At 38.0% G+C, this 16,475-nt stretch overlaps 1 protein-coding gene across 1 annotated transcript in view; it reads right to left on the bottom strand.

Moving 5' to 3' along the window:
* Positions 1–1,916: 1,916 nt before the first annotated feature.
* nup210 (nucleoporin 210) overlaps positions 1,917–16,475 on the bottom strand; it is a 126,988-nt gene continuing 112,429 nt past the window's right edge. Inside the window, exons 31-40 of the mRNA XM_067370411.1 lie at positions 16,216–16,391; positions 12,824–13,044; positions 12,559–12,695; positions 12,272–12,380; positions 9,047–9,193; positions 8,709–8,959; positions 8,370–8,574; positions 6,154–6,270; positions 5,962–6,036; positions 1,917–3,096 (exon numbers count right to left, since the gene is read on the bottom strand). Of these exons, the coding sequence (XP_067226512.1) occupies positions 2,993–3,096; positions 5,962–6,036; positions 6,154–6,270; positions 8,370–8,574; positions 8,709–8,959; positions 9,047–9,193; positions 12,272–12,380; positions 12,559–12,695; positions 12,824–13,044; positions 16,216–16,391 (1,542 nt within the window). The 3' untranslated portion in view covers positions 1,917–2,992. The remainder of the gene's footprint in view (positions 3,097–5,961; positions 6,037–6,153; positions 6,271–8,369; positions 8,575–8,708; positions 8,960–9,046; positions 9,194–12,271; positions 12,381–12,558; positions 12,696–12,823; positions 13,045–16,215; positions 16,392–16,475) is intronic.

Here is a 16,475-nt window from a genome sequence, read left to right as displayed (position 1 = left end):
CACAGTGGCGCAATGAGTTGAGAAATGGACATTGGACCCGGAGGTTGTGGGTTCGAATCCCGTGTGGGGTGCCTTTATACAATTGTGTGTAATGAGTCATTTTGATACCTTTTTTATCCAAATAAGCATTGTACTAATCTTTATTCCTCTTGAATGAGATACAAGTGTTTTTAGTTCATTCCGTGTTCATTCTCTGAACTTCTATTAATTTTAATTTCATTTCCACCTGTCCTTCTGAACGAGCTGTTTAGCATGTACATTCAATTTCTGCTGTTTTTGCTCTTCCTGCTCCGTATTGCGCTACTGCCCCTTCTGGGGCTTGGCCCCGAATTGCTGCTTGCAGCTATATTTTTATTCTTAATTTTGCTAAGGCATTTTTATTTTATATACTTAAGGTACAACATTTTTGCTCTGTATCCATATGCTGATTCTAATTTTTACAGCTGTGGTCTTATGTTATGTAGCTAAAAACCTTTTCAATTCATTGCAGATCAGCCTGCTTAAAGATTATGGAGACTGACCCCAACTGGACACCATCCCTTCCTACATTAAGGCCACATCAGCATTAAACACAGGCTGTGTCTCAGTCAGCTCCCTATTTCAGTAGTTAGGGCACTGATCAGGACGGTCTCAGTCACAAAATTTGTATACACAATATACTGATTCAAGAGCTCAGAGCTGATTGAGATGCACACACAGACACTAAGTAAGGAAAAACAATGCAGTCAGCTACTTGGGTAAAGTTGGTTTAATATTCGCACATTCAGACTTCTGATAAATTCAGACTTTCCAATAAATGTGCAATAAATTTATGTTTGTGAATTTTAAGCAGCAAGATATTGACAACCAACGATTGTCAACTTATAACATTTTTCACAGTCGATCAAAATAGGCAAGTATTGTTTAATGGCATATTTACTTGTGAATGTCCAATGTAGTGTGATTAACAAGGCTATTGAATACAGATGTCCAAATGTGCGAATATAAATCCAACTTTACCCAAGTCAGTCAGCTGACACTATGGTCCATCAGGCTGGAGAAAGTGATCATCTTCACACTGAGAAGATGCAGGAGGCTGGAGGAGATGGTGATCTGCATGCGCAGAAGTAAACCGACTTGATATGTACAGGATGTCTGATGTTTGTTTTGGAGATGATGTTAACTATACTATACGGGTCTGCCAAACCAGGGAACCTTTATGGCGTTATTACAATTTTTTTTTTTTTTTTTTGGTGCCTCTGCATCGCAGTCCTTCGTTCAGAATATAAATAAACCCTGCACCCAGCCATTAATGAAATGTCTGTGGGCTTCAAGGGATTTATAGTTTTTAAATTGTTCACTATGCGTTTATACCATAAACAAGATAGTTAATATTTAAGTATGATGATTTAGGTAGCAATGCGGGGTTAGCAGCACTCCAACTTACTGCGGTCAGTTCGTATACAGACCTATGTTATGAATGGATGAAAATTTCTCCAAATAACGGTCCCTGGCATCTTTGGTGAGTTTATCGCGATATGACATTTTAACTTTTTTCTTGTGCTTCTTAATTTTTGCGAGTTATTTGCTTGTTATCTCTACTCGTGTAATCTCTTTCATTCTCACACTCAGCAGGAATACCACAAATATGGCGCCGCGGTGACGTCACACACAACAAAATCACGTGCCTGACAAAGACCGATTGCTGGGGATTTTGGTGACACACACATTCTTTCCTGTTTTTACAGGTATTTTCTAATCTGCAAACACGGCCTTCTGCACGGGGCTTGTAATATTGGCTACAGATTAAAGAAGTGCAGGTGCCGGCCCACTTCGAGCAATGAGTAGATCGCGTGGGTGTTTGAATCCAGATTGCGATCTTGCGCTATATTTTTGCTGAATCGGTTTCGGACGAAAAAAATGCAGTTAGGTGATACTTAAAAAGAGCATATTTAATGTTTATAGATCTCATGCAGAAAAAAAGCACACTGTAAATACAGACTGTTCTCAATGCAGGGAGGTATGATGGACAGAAGAGCAAACAATGACAAAGGCTCAGAAGTGGTTACATATACAGATTAAACTCATTATGACATCATTTCCTCAATTTATTCAGTGCAGCAGTTCTATAAGTCATATTATGGCTCTTGCTTAAAGGCAGATACTAGTAGAAAATATTAATTAAAACAGTATTTCTTTCTCACTTAAACAGGCTCACAAGGCAGAGGCATTTATTTATTTAAAACGATCACAATCTTGAATATGACTCAAACTCACAGTAACAGAATTAGCAGTATCTATTGTAGGACTTTTGAACAGCAAATGACCATGTCAAATGCTGCTGTAGGTTCAAGAGAATGCTACTTCATAGATTACTAGCCTGTCCTTTCACAACCACTTTACATCTGCTAAAGCAATTGAACTGAACTAAGCCCTTAAACATTTTTAATATTCACATCAATAACTGAAAGTACCTGCACTAAACTAAAAAAATTCTTCAAAATATTTAAAATCAGTATAATATTGTTCATGAAATTAAACTGGCCATTTATATTTTTGCAGATCAAACACTTGTAAGAGCACTTTGGACGGAATCAGTGGTTGCACTATTCACACAATTACATGCTACATAATCAAGCTGCAGTCTCACATTAATTTACAAAGGTTGTCCTGAGCTTCAAAGAAAAAAAAAGACAAACATTTAACATCACAACTCACTAAAACTTAGAATATCAAGCTATGAAAACTATTGGAAAAAGGCTACTGAAAATAATAATAGCAATAATTATAAATGAAAGCACACATCAAACATTTAAATAATCAAATAAAAGCAGACATAACTATGCAGCCCTGACATATTTAATCAGATTTGCAGCATTTCAGCAAACTTGGATTTAAATGAAAAAGCTATTTTAAGCATGTAAGCAATACTCTTGCACAAGTATTTTCCAGCATGCTTATACTCCTGTATCCAATGGTAAGGCACTTTCTGCGGTCTTCAAGTGGAGAAGGTTTATCTGGAGTTGTAGTCTGGTGAATACAGACGTAATCTTGGGCTTCCCTTCATGTCTGAAGACACACTGTTGTTGTAGGGGCTCTCAGTCAGCTTAGCTACACCTGCAAAAAAAAAACATTTACAATTCTAAGTCAGTAATCAAAATCTACAGGAGGTTACAAATCTTCCTAAACACCAGAAGAAATAATAATACAAGCAAAATGTGGTAAAGTCTATCAGATCATTTGATCATCTGCCTGTGTGTAAGTGTGTTTTGAACAACTCTGTTCATTAATCACAAGAGTGATAGATTCTACTGTCAGATAAAGATGTTGAGTTGCTCTGTCAGTGGATGTAAAGAAACAATAGGTTACTGTTCGTAACTTCATTTCTCTAAAACATTGAGTAGATCCACCTATAGGAAGAGCATCCGTAACCAACCTCAAGCACCCAATTGAACCAAGTCTGGCTTTGACAGACAGAAGCGCGTGCCCAATGACCGCTAAGGAACCACCCCTTACCAGAGTGCATAAAGCACCTGGATGATACCTTTTCTTTAGTGAGCATATTTGCTTCTCATGCAACAAGTGGCAAGCTTGGAGGATCTCTTCACTCGATGTTTCAAAGAACTGGGTTTACAAACAGTAACCTATTGTTCTCTTTCATGTTCGAGATCCACCCATGGGAGATATGGACAGCTCCCCAGTAGCCCATTCACTCACAGCAAGGCCCCTAAAGCCAGAGGACGGTTACCTGGAAAGGCGGTGCCTGACACATCACAAAGAAACAATCCTGGTAACACACTGGGGTGTCACCCCAGCAGAGATATAAATGGCATGTGGATACATGCATGCATAAATATGCCTGATAATGCACACATTCATGAAAATTGAGCCAGGCAAGGGTAATAATGACATGCTTAATAACATGAACAAAGTGCATGTTATTAGGGGGATGGGGTTATGATGAACCCACCCCCAGGACAGAATGGGCTAATGTTTTCTGTGGAGGAGAAAGGGGGTGGGTGAAAGGAGGATCAATCACATCACATCACACATAAAAGGGAAGCATTTAGGGCTGGGTTAGGCCTAAGAAAATCCTTATCACCACTGAGAAAGAATTTGCACGAGGAATGCAAATCAGAGTGCTTGCAAATCACTGACACATTTGACTGAGGCCAGATCCAGGAGCAGGGCTGTCTTGAAAGACAGCAGCTTAAGGGAAATGTTTCCCAGGGGCTCAAAAGGCTGTTGTGACAGAGCCTCTAGCACCATGGAGAGGTCCCATTCCAGCACAGATTTTCTAGACACAGGAAGGGAACGGTGAGCCCCCTTCATTAATCTACGAATGAGGGGGTGTTGCCCCACTGTTGTGCCATCAAACCTCAACATGACATGTAATGATAGATGGCAAATAAACCTTAATAGTGGACAAACACTTACCAACATCCATAAGGTCTTGCAAAAAGCTATATCAGGATCTAGAACCTGCTATTCTCAGCATGGGCTAAGCCCACCTCTGCACATACAGAACACTCTTGGACTCAGAGAAAGCACGAAAGGAAGAACTGTGAATTCGTAACATATGCTTTGATAGGTGAAACGAATGAATTTCCTGTGTTGAGGATAGATCCTTATGTGGAAGAAAGCATCCTTCAGATCAAATGATGTGAACCATCGTTCTGATGTATTGAGCGTGAGAGAGAACCGTGTGTTAACTTTCTGAAGTTGTTTTCTGCAATGTTTGTTCAAAAGATCCAAATAGGACAAGTCATCCTTTTGTGGAACCAGGAAATAACAGGAATAAAACCTCTGTTGGCACCTTACCGCCCCCTTCTCGAGAAGGGAGATTTCATCTTTCAGAATATGAACTCAGAATCTCTCTTCTGTGTGAAAAGAGATAAATCAGCTGAAAAGCTGGGGTTTTCGGGCAAACTGAAGTCTTCTGAAGCCCTACATTACAGCATGAATCACCCATTCGGGGGCTGACACAGACATGACACTCTTCCCACAGAAACCAGAGAAAAGCTCAAAACTGCTGATGCAGTTGGTTCTTTCATTTGTGATACAATGGCGCATTATGTGGACAACTTGTGTTGGGTGACGTGGGATTGCTGAGAGATGTTTTCTCTTTTTAATAACATATTTGATTCGTTAGATTTTTTTTGTGTTGGGGAACACTGGGACCGATGCCCTATTGAATTTGTGAGATGTAGGGAGCTGTGTGGTAACTGCTTGTGCACACCTTCTCACTGTTTTTCCCTTTAGAACAGGGAAATTCCCAACACGTGTAGGAAGGGGGCACTCTAGGAAAAGTGAAGCCTCTTTGAACTTCAGGTTACCGTCTTGCATTGGTGACTTGCTGTGAGGTTTAGCTCTGTTTAGACCCTGGAAATTTGACCCATTGCGGGAGGGTTAGTTGGGCGTTAAGGGGGAACCTCGTGTGGCAGATTTCTGGGGAACACAGAACTTAAACACCTCGTACTCTTTCTTTTTGTCATCATAATGCTGCTACATCAGGGCGACTGGGGAAGAGGGCTTGATCGGCCTCCACTGTTGCGCCTTCAGCTGGTAAACAGAGTAGGGAGACGTAAAGAGCTCTGAAGGCTAATGCAGAGGCTTTGTAAGAGCCTGGTGGATGGATGCAGAGAAGTGAACCATTTTCCTTTTTTGGTGCAAAATATTTTGCAAATGCTATAAACTAACCTCGAGAAACATAAAAAAATCTGAAACTGCATTTCATGACCCCTTTAAGACATCTAAGGAGAGGGTGGAAAAAGGGTCCATTTATAATAAATGATATGACGGCTTTAACTGATATAATAAACATCCCTTTACTACCTTTAGCACACAAAAGAATTGTATTACACATTTTGCACTGCAAAAAAAGAGGTCAGGTGTTAATGGAGCAGCATTTATTTAGTTTATATTTGGTTAATATTATATTTTATATTTTGGTTTGCAGGAGTATTTTCCAGATGCATGTACCTGTGGGAGGCGGAGTCTTCTGGATGAATGCAGGATGATTAACAGGATCTCTTGGAGAAAACAGCACATGGCACACTATAGAAAAAGATAGAAAATTGTTATAAAAAGAAATATAAAAAGGTATTAAAGAAGAAATAATCACTGTCCTAAAACCCATTATTCATGATATTAAGTGTTTATTAAAGCATTTACCAATGATGACAACAGCAGTGGCAGCCAAGAGAGCGAATAAAGTGAAGAACATCACTTGATAGGAGTCAATAAACTGCTGAAGAATATTGAGCCCATCTGCTCCATCTACCATATGTACTGCAAGAAAAGGTGAAGAAGCATGCATTTATGAGCAAAAAATTCAAAACAACCAAAGTGTCATATTTTTACAAAAATGGTCATTTTCAACCCTCATTCTGATCCTCTGTCTGAACAATGCATTTTAGGGGCCTTCTCCCTTAAGGCTTGGCCACTGTTATGACTGGCTAATGTCACTGCATGGGAAAACTATCCAACGTTATCTCGCTATTGTAAAGTGTTTTAAAAACATTATCCATATAAAACCATGATTTACAGGCAAAGCATTATCAAACTGCTTACTTATACTTTGTAATGTCAGATCCAATACAGTTGGCGGTTTCATTTTCCATAATTTTCTTTTTGAACAATGCATTACATTATGCCTTATTTAATAATGCAATCGAGTGCTTTGAAACAAACATAATCCTCAAACGCTTTGGAATGCCAGTAAAAAATAAACAATTCACTTGTTCCTGACAACGGGGTCCTTCTGAAGGCTGTATAGAGAAGCTTGTGTCTGATGTAAACAGGTGACAGCCATTATAATACTGAACGCTAGTGGATGGGGCCTATAGTGCAATGATCTATAACAGGGCTGTCAAACATACGGACCAGAGGGGATGATTTGAATCCAGCCCGGGGGATGATTTGAACTATAATAATAATAATAATAAAAAAAATAGAGATGCACTAGTCAACCTGTCATTAATCCAAAAATTTTTTAATTTTATTTTGGTCAATCTTTATTCCGGGCTTGCAAACAAAGTGCTTTGTAATAACTTCCCAAAATTTCATTTAAATATATAGGAAGTCTGTAAACAGGACGTTAATACAGGCACACGCTGAATACGGACACAAAGAGGAGAACAGACGCACCAGCAGAGAAAATACTCTACCATGCACAAGCTCACTGTTTAGGAAGAATAATATAAATATTAAATTGGGGTTGATATGAATGTATCTCTGAAGGGAACGGTCTTCAGAAAAGTTGATGGCTTTTCGTCTTATCTCCGTATAAAGTAGTAGACTATTTATCGATGCAGTGCTGCTTTGTGTATAGCAGTATCCATGGAAACACTATATCACTGCTGTTCCATAACCGCCACCTATTGCCAGAGAGTGAATTTGCATTTTCATTCAGTCCATCTGCTGATTTTGTTTTGTGCAGGTGACTTATGTAGCATAATTTCAAAGCTAAAGTCAGACCATGCTGTTTTTGCTGTTAATCTTGAAATTATACAATAATTTAAATTAAAAACAACTGCTCATGCTCATGTGCATAACATCTTTATTTGGACTGAGATAAAAATGTAGTGTTTGCAAGAGCTACACATATTTTTTGAACAAATAAACTAAATAAATCAGGAAAAACTGAATCAGGATTGTCCAATTTGCTTCTAAAAAAAAATTGGAATTGGCCCTGAAAAATCAAAATAGGTGCATCACTAATAAAAAAAATATTAAATAAAGCATTATTTTGAAAATCTAATCGCTGTAAAAACAAATGCAGTTTTAAAGAGCAGTGTCCTAGTTTTTTTGCAAATTATTTGTTGTTTATATGGTTAATATTAATGCAACCATCAGTGCACTAAGGTTTTTAATTAATTAATTAAGCCCGCACATGGTTATTTTTCTCCAATCCGGCCCTCAACCTAAAATGAGTTTGACACCCATGATCTATAACTATTCATCAATGTATTGCCGTAGAGACAGTCATATGCAAATGTATTTGCTTGTGTGACATCACAAATCCCACAACAACCTAACAAGCCATTTTTGGAGCTTGGTTTAATAAATGCTGTTTTCTGAGTAGGATGTTTTAAGCTAAGAATCTATGATGTTTTAGGATGTTTCAGGATGTAGGATGTTTTATTGGTACAAAGACCTTGCATATGTTAAAGGATCAAGGATAATTAGAGTTCTCATGTCATGACCCCTTTAACTACATGGTAACTACATGGCTACTACATAATTATATCTTCTGAAACGGCTTCTTTTGGGCATTCAATTGCGTAAATAAATATATAAGATATAAAAAGAATATATTACTTGTTAATGTAGTCTTAACCATACAAATATTTCCTACTATGCTATCAGACTGATGTGGAGGAACAAACCTTGCACAGAATTGCCGCTGGCTGCTAGATGCATGACAGACACTGGGATGAGCAGCACCTGATCACTGGACGCACTGCTTATAGACACAGATGTCGTCAGAGCTCCCTGTGGGTTCACCACACTAACAGTGTATGTGATAAAGCTTGGAAAGCTCGGGGAAACCTCCTTCTGCTCGATCACAACTGCAGGAGAGTTGCTCTTCGCCTAAACATCAGATCAGATCCACATGCACATGTTTGGTGAATACACTAATGCTTATTTGAGCAATCTCAGACACATTAACAAAATTATTGTCATTTCACTTTTCAGACACAAATAGACAAAGGTGCAAACATTACATCTAGCTTCTGCAGAGCGCCTGGTGTCCCATAGATGGTCAGATCAGCAGATGTGTGCTGATTACTCAGGATGATGTCCGTCTGATCAGTGTAGATCCCTGGATTGACAGGCAGCCTAGCGCTGATCTGCTGTCCGGTGAAGTGACCGCCCTGCACACCGGCCGTGACCTCAACGTCAGTCATAGACACACTCAACACCTTCACTTGCTGGTCACTCATGGGCTTAAAGCTCAACGCACAGCTGTAGAAACCTGACATTCAAAGGAGATAAAGATGAAATTGCCTGAATTGATTTAAATGCCTGAAGTCCAGTGGCTGCGTAGCTTAATCTGAGAGACCTGTGCTGGCATCAAAAGCTGTGCGAGTGTGGTAGACTTCATGAGCTGGGAAATCCACAGCGCTGCTAGTAAAGTGGAGGTGACAGATGATGGAGGACTCTGGGTGGAGCAGAGCAATGCTATCCGATTGGGATGAGGAGCAGCTTCCTGTGGACACAAGAAAATAATGCTGTGTGGAAAAGTATTGTGATCAATTAAAAAGAACACAAGACCTATTTAAGAAACTTATACATTTCCATGTTCATTTGGCAGACACTTCCAGTGCATTCATAAGCCCTATTCGGACAGTAATCGTTTCTCATAAAGGTATTTTCAACATTTACAGGGGCTAGTCAGTGAATGATTTTATTGCTGTCCAAATCCAGAATGTCAGTATTTTTCTCCCATTACCCATGTAAAAACCCCAGGCCAAATTACTTACTGTTTTTTGACAAATGCCAAGGTCGTGTGGTAATTTAATCGCTGTCTGAATCCACAACTCTCAAACTCACAACAGTCAATTCAAAATTCACAGTTGAAATTTTGTTCACAGTTGTCTTTTTGCCCACTGAGGAACACCGTACGATTATTTGTGTTTCACAGTAATTTGCGTGCATTTTAAATATGTACATATTTATTTCTGAAATACTGGGAAGTATTTACAAGAACAATATTTCATTACCACTCCACCTCAGTGAAAGAATAGAGGAAAAAAAACATTTAAACATTTGAAATAGGGCATTACAGTAATAAAATGTTAGTATTATAATTATATACATTAAATCTGAATGCCATCTAAAAGCATTAGTTTTAACACTGAGGTGCCATGCAAATTTATTTTTACAGACAACCACGTGAGAAACAATTACTCAATCCCAATTAATCAAACTCATGACTTTAGTGTTGCTAGTCCCATTGAAATTCATTTTATTTTTATCATTGTGTTTTATTTTTTCTGGATTTCATTTTATTGGCAGCACTGCAGTATTCTATCTATTGTTTTATCATTATAAACTTCCACAATTGAGATAATATGACAATCACACATTTAGTGTGACTTGCATGTTACTTTTGGGGCCATTATAGAATATTACCCCTTTGATTTAACTGAAAATATTACGTCTGGTCCCTCTGTGTGAGTTTTTTAATGTGACAGTTATTTTCGAACTAATATTAAGCTAAATGAGCTTAGCTAAACAAACACAAAACACCTTTGATCTCACACCTTCAAAAGATATATATATATGTGATTGGCTGGAATGACTGCAATGCCTAAAACATGAATAATCTTTAACACTCTTCATTCTCACACAAATACAGATCCAAACTTCACCAAAAAGAGAAGTGAAACTGGCTTGATGTCTTTTAGAAACCCAAGCTAAACTTTTAATATTAGGGTTCCCACTCTTTCATGAACACCAGATTCAAGGACTTTTTCAAGCACCGTTTAATTTATGTCAAACACCTGTCAAATTCACATTACATATGGAGCGTCATGAAAGACCTCTTACTGTACTTAACATTTTAATCATCCTATTGCTTTTGCATCCATTTTAACCCGGAAAAGGAACAGAATCATTTGTACATTCATTTTGGAAATATATTAAAACTGTTTGCAGCTTTCTTATCCCTAATGTTAACAATTATTCCATTCTAGTTTTGGTTTTAATTTTTTATGAATATTACTCGAGTAAAAACATTATAATATAGAGTGAATATTATAAAAATGCATTTTGCAATTGAGTGAATTAAAAGGATTATATGAATTGTAATTGTGGCTTAAAGTGAATTTGTGAATTTGGCGTGCCCAGAGCACCAATTCTTATGAGTTTCTTTTTAAAGCTACTGTATTAAATTGAAAAAAAAAGGAAATTCTGTTATTATTTACTCACCGTAGGAGTTGTTTAAAACCCGAATACATTTCTTTTGTTGAACATACAAGTTTTTTTTTTTTTTTTAAGAAAGTGGGTAACCAAACGGCTGGTCCCCAGTGAGCTCCATAGTAGGAAAGAAAATACTATGTCAAATGTTTGGTTACCCACATTCTTCAAAATATGTTCCTTTGTGTTCAGCACAAGACAAAATACAGGTTTGGATCAACTTTAGAGTGACAGAATTTTCATTTTTGGTTGAACTATCACTTTAAGGCTTTTGCGCACATTTAATATATTGACACAGATTCGATTTTCTCTCAACTGTTTAACTTTAAACTTAAACGATGGTGTAAACCTTGTGTGTATTTGACAGCATTAAAAGAGTAAGATGCGAATGATAACTTTGTCCAGAAAATACAGTGTTTGACAGGGTTTTAGAGTGTGCGTGCTTCGCCTCAGAAAAGCTTGTGTTAGGTGAGCATGCAGATAAATAGTTTAACTGGTAAGGCTTTAAAATGCATGCAAATAATAAACTTTTGTGATTGTGAATAACTGCAGTGTTCCATGAGTAGAACTCTACCGCTGTGTTAACACGTGATGTGAATGTATGTCGCTTTGCACTACACAGTTTGTTGAGATGGAGGCGCCAGGGCTGCAACTAACAGAAAGCGATATAGCACAAAACAACACTATTTCTTAAAAAGCAGATCACGGAGACCTTTTAATCGTCCATGATCAAAATCGCACACACCTATAAGAATGTTCATTTTTGACACAGCAAGTGTCACAGCTCAAATGTCCAAACCCCGCCTAATAACAAGCAAGGGGAAGTACTGCAATGGAAAACACTCATAAACTGATTGTAAAATAATATTCCAAAACAAATATAGTTAAGACTAAGAGGGACTTCTTATAATAAATTCACACAAAATTTATTTCAAATTTAATTCAAGCACTTTCAAGGACCAATATTTTTTTTCAAGTACTTTCCAGGCCTTGAATTCATGTGTCTGAAATCCAAGTACTTTCAAGGCGCGTGGGAACCCTGTATTATTTAGATAACATTGCAATGATCAATGTATCAGCTTGCCTGATTCTGCACTAAGCTGATGTAACATTTACTGTAGCTAATGAGGATTGCAACAAACACTGGTAAGTTGCATTATATGATGAGCACAGAGAGTGTCGCAATCTGGCCAAAGCATGATAACAGATTTGAATTGCGTCATGCACTTAACGTTCTAATCACACTGATCATACACATCAGAGGGTTAATGCAATAAGGCAGGACACAAACACAGCACATAAGCATGATCCTCAATGAGCATGAAGTCAGTGTGAGGATTACAGCAATTCAAGGAGTGATCTGTACCAATGAGGTTGCTTGCTGTGTCCCTGGTTGACATCAAGACTTTAGAGTCTCCGTCTTTCTTCACTGAGGGAGTCATGACAGATGTCTGAGTTGCACCTTCAATAAAAACCTAAAGAAAACACAATGTTACAATACAAATAGAAAAATGTGCGTCTTCAGTTTGATAAGGGATCACACATTTAGACCACTATCTTTTCATGATTTTTCCTAAATATCTTATTTGAAATATCTCTGAAGGAACTCATTGTGATGAGTTTTGAGGTCTGAACTAGCGTACAGGCGCTCACCTCTCTGTAAGTGCGGAGTTGGCCTGGTATGTCATAGTAGACAGTGACTGTGCCCTTGTCTCTGGCCACTGCGGCTCCAGTCCTGGGTTCAACCTCCAGCACAGCACTGGATGATGAGCTCCACACACCTGAAGCACCTGACAATGACATCATGACACTCATACTTGGTGAAATTGACTGTGTAAATGCTCAGTTTGGTCTGAAATACATATGCACTCCGTTTTTCCCTGTCTAGTATTTTTTAGGTGTCTGTGTTCGCACTTACCCTCCTGATTAATAATCTGTGCAGAAAAACACACAACATCACCCACGACCAGCCGTTGGGCTTCAGCTGGATGAATGGCATTTTGGACAGGTAGTGCAATGAAATCAGCTAATCCGGTCTGCTCCGAGTCCCAAACTCCTAGTAGAGTCAGACCCACATTGACTGTTCGCACCATCAGCGTGCCGTTACTTGAACCCTTACCAACCTGCACCAAATCATCCCTGCACACATAATATAGATGGTTAAAATCATTAATACACACTGATCAAACAAAAAAAGCATACCCACTGATTTTTCTTAATATTCTTGCATAAATATATTTTAACTGTCTGCAATTACCACTTTAACATAGTAGTATATTATAATGTTCTGAAGGCTACGCATTTGCAAATAAACATTCATTAATTTGTGAATAACCATTAGGCCTCCAGATCTCCTCTGTGTTGCTTCTTCCACATTTACCACAGGCCATATAATACATATGTTTAGATTACTATTAAATTCAAGCAAAATGTCTACACAGCAAGCATCATCACTGTATGGAACCTTCAGGAAATTCAAAATCCACTGAATACACTGAAAAAGTGGTAACCTGCAACTTATTTCAAGGATCTATTTGTACTTGATCTAACCCATAAAAGTGACTTGATGCACTTTGTAAGTTAAGTTTAAATTAAATTTTTGATATGCATGAAATTAATTAATTTAGATGTTCTCACATAAAGTACATTAATTAGGTTATCAAAAAAAAAAAAACCATAGCATGAACTGCAAAAATAAAAAAACATTAAAGTTGCAAGCAGCGTTGAAAGGGCCCTTGCACCCAGGGCCACCATTCCATTCAGGCTTTAGGAAAACAGTGAACAGTGGGCGACATGCATGCAAGCGAGTAAATATAGGATAAATATGGCAAAGTCATTTCAACGTGCCACACTTCCTGCTGCCAAAAGGTGGAGCTTTGACTAACTGAATATTGCCATGTAGATGTATTCAGGCCAGGACTATTATCAAATGTGAAGTTTGGAGCAGATCAGACATTGTATGCCTGAGTTACAACAACTTCCTGTTTTGTGGAGTTAATCACATACTTTAGCACTTAGCGCAGTGTTGTATGATTTAACATGTTTCTAGCATGTTTGGCATATTTAAATGTGTTTGTGGAAGTGAATTACAGTGCAAAGCATGCCATTTTCGGTTGCCAGTAGATGGCGCTATCACTAACTGAATATTGGCATGTAGATGTCTTTAGGCCAGGACTCTTATCAAATGTGTGAAGTTACAACAGCTTCCTGTTTCATGGCAAAACATCAAAATTTGTCAGGCTGCCACGAACACACCCTTCAACGAAAATCGAAGATCTTCGCATTTTAACAATCGCTAAGGCCTTAAGATTAGACAGACAACATATGATGTTGATCTGGATAAATCTCTATGAGGTGCTAATCACAGTATAATACATGACATTTCGCGTTGCCCGCAGGTGGCACTATGAATGTAACTGAATTTAGCAATGCAGATGTTTTCAGGCCTGGGGTCTCATTTATAAAACTGTGCGTAGGATCCCTACTAAAAGTGTACGTACGCGCAAAAGCTAGATTCTGCGTACGCACAAAAAAAATCAGATTTATAAAACCATGCGTACGCCAGAACCGGCGCACAAATCCCTTTATAAATCCCAGTCAGCGGAAGATTGTGCGTACGTAGATCTCCACCCTGTCTCCTCCGCGAAATAACCATATATGGACCTTACGACGCCTAGTTTTACTATGCATAACCTCATCTACATATCATTTCCATACACGTTCCCAACCACGTGACACCATGGTTAACACCGTCAAAGGTACAAGACATTGGAAAATATTAGATATGGACTATAAATGCCATTTGTGCCACACATTATGTTGATAAAGATAATCCAATATCCTCTTTATGTTTTAGAATAAATATATCAAAATATCCATAAAAACAAAATTGTATAAAATACTTCAGATAAAGGTTTTAGAATAGAGTTGATTCATTCATTTCCACTGGCCACATAGTATTTAAATAGTTTTAAACAATTCAAATCAAATTTATGCAGTTTTGCTGATAAGGTGAACATATATTTTAGGAAGTTTATAGGCTATTTTTAGTGGAAACAGATAGGACTACTTATTTATTGCAGTGTAAATACAATTGTCTGACTCGGCGTGTCACTGACAAAGTATTTTAAAAAAGAAAACGTGCAAATCTTACCATTTTCCTCAAATGATATCCTTCAAATGGTAATTATTTGAAGATCCTTCACACGAACATGCAGCTGTGGTTGTACAGTAAGATATTATTGGACCTATTCAAGCTGGACAACGGACCGTTTGACCACCGAATCCAGCAGTGTCTTCCATAATATCTAAGTTAAGTGTGCATCACTGATCATCATTCTCGAAAACATATTTTGTCATAACATCTGCAGTTTAGTTTAAAGAGGAATTATTGTGCTTCCAGCGCTCCTCGCTGTCATAAAACAGCGTTTCACTGGAAAAGTGATCGAAAGTAGCACATCTACTATCTCAATTCATATCACTTTGTCTCCAGAATGTGCGTACGCACGGCTCAAAGTTTGCTTAAAGGTGCGCACATTCTCCCGTCAAGTTTGTTTTTATAGATCACAACCTTTGCGCAGGAACTGACGTATGCACGTTTCCAGCCCTGTTTTATAAATGAGACCCCAGAACTCTAATAAAACGTGTGAAGTTTCGGGCAGATCGGACATTGTATGCCTGACTTACAACAAGTTCCTGTTTCATGGCTTAACATCGAACTTTTGCCACACCTAATTCTGAAACCTATATCAGAAGTAAATTTTCACCACTTCTGATGCATGTGCAAAGATTCATGAGTTTTCAAGCATTTTAATTAATTTGAAAATAATCCAGATTATAAATGGAAGAAATACACTTAAAAAAATAAGATATTTTCCTATTTCGTGTTACAGAGTTTGCGATGACCTGGGGAGAACAGTCCCAATATTAATCTCTTTTACAAGAGAAATAAAACATGGTGAAATATGTTGCATTTATGCTTGCGCAACAAATGTTTTTTGATGCAAAATATTAACGTGTTAATAATTTGTGTAGATGTTAAAATAATATTCTGCGTTAAATATAAACAGTTATAATTGGTTGTGGCAGACAAGTGGGCCAGTAGGGTGGGCAGAGTTTTTTTTTTTTTTTTTTTAGGGGTGGCCATGGCCTCCCCTTGGAGGCAGCACTGATTTTTATTGACTATAACAGGAGTGGTGTAGATTTGTTGACTATAATAGGAGCATTGTCACTTTGAAATGATGCTGGCTTGAAGTGTAGGGACTAAGTGTTGCATGTCATGTAGACTTTCATTTCCTGATTTTGCAGCACCTGTTGGTGGAGAAGCTAAGCACCGAGTTGTGGCTGTGTAAGGTTTCGCCTGTGCTGTCGTGGAAATGAACAGTGAAGGTCAAAACGGCTCCCAGCGGAATGGCGGACACAGCCTCCCTGTTCGACGTGTACATCACTGGACTGGTGCTCAGACGTAGGTATGATACGGTCACCACCTTAAAACAACAAAACACAAACACTGCTGATTCTGATTTATAATTACTAAAACATTCACTTACAGTTAAGAACAACTGTGAATT

This window comes from Chanodichthys erythropterus, chromosome 20 (genome assembly GCF_024489055.1).
Source record: "Chanodichthys erythropterus isolate Z2021 chromosome 20, ASM2448905v1, whole genome shotgun sequence".
In the NCBI taxonomy this organism is placed as follows: Eukaryota; Metazoa; Chordata; class Actinopteri; order Cypriniformes; family Xenocyprididae; genus Chanodichthys; species Chanodichthys erythropterus.
The sequence above is the reverse complement of the archived record's forward strand: the minus strand, read 5'-3'. Positions and strand labels throughout refer to the sequence as shown.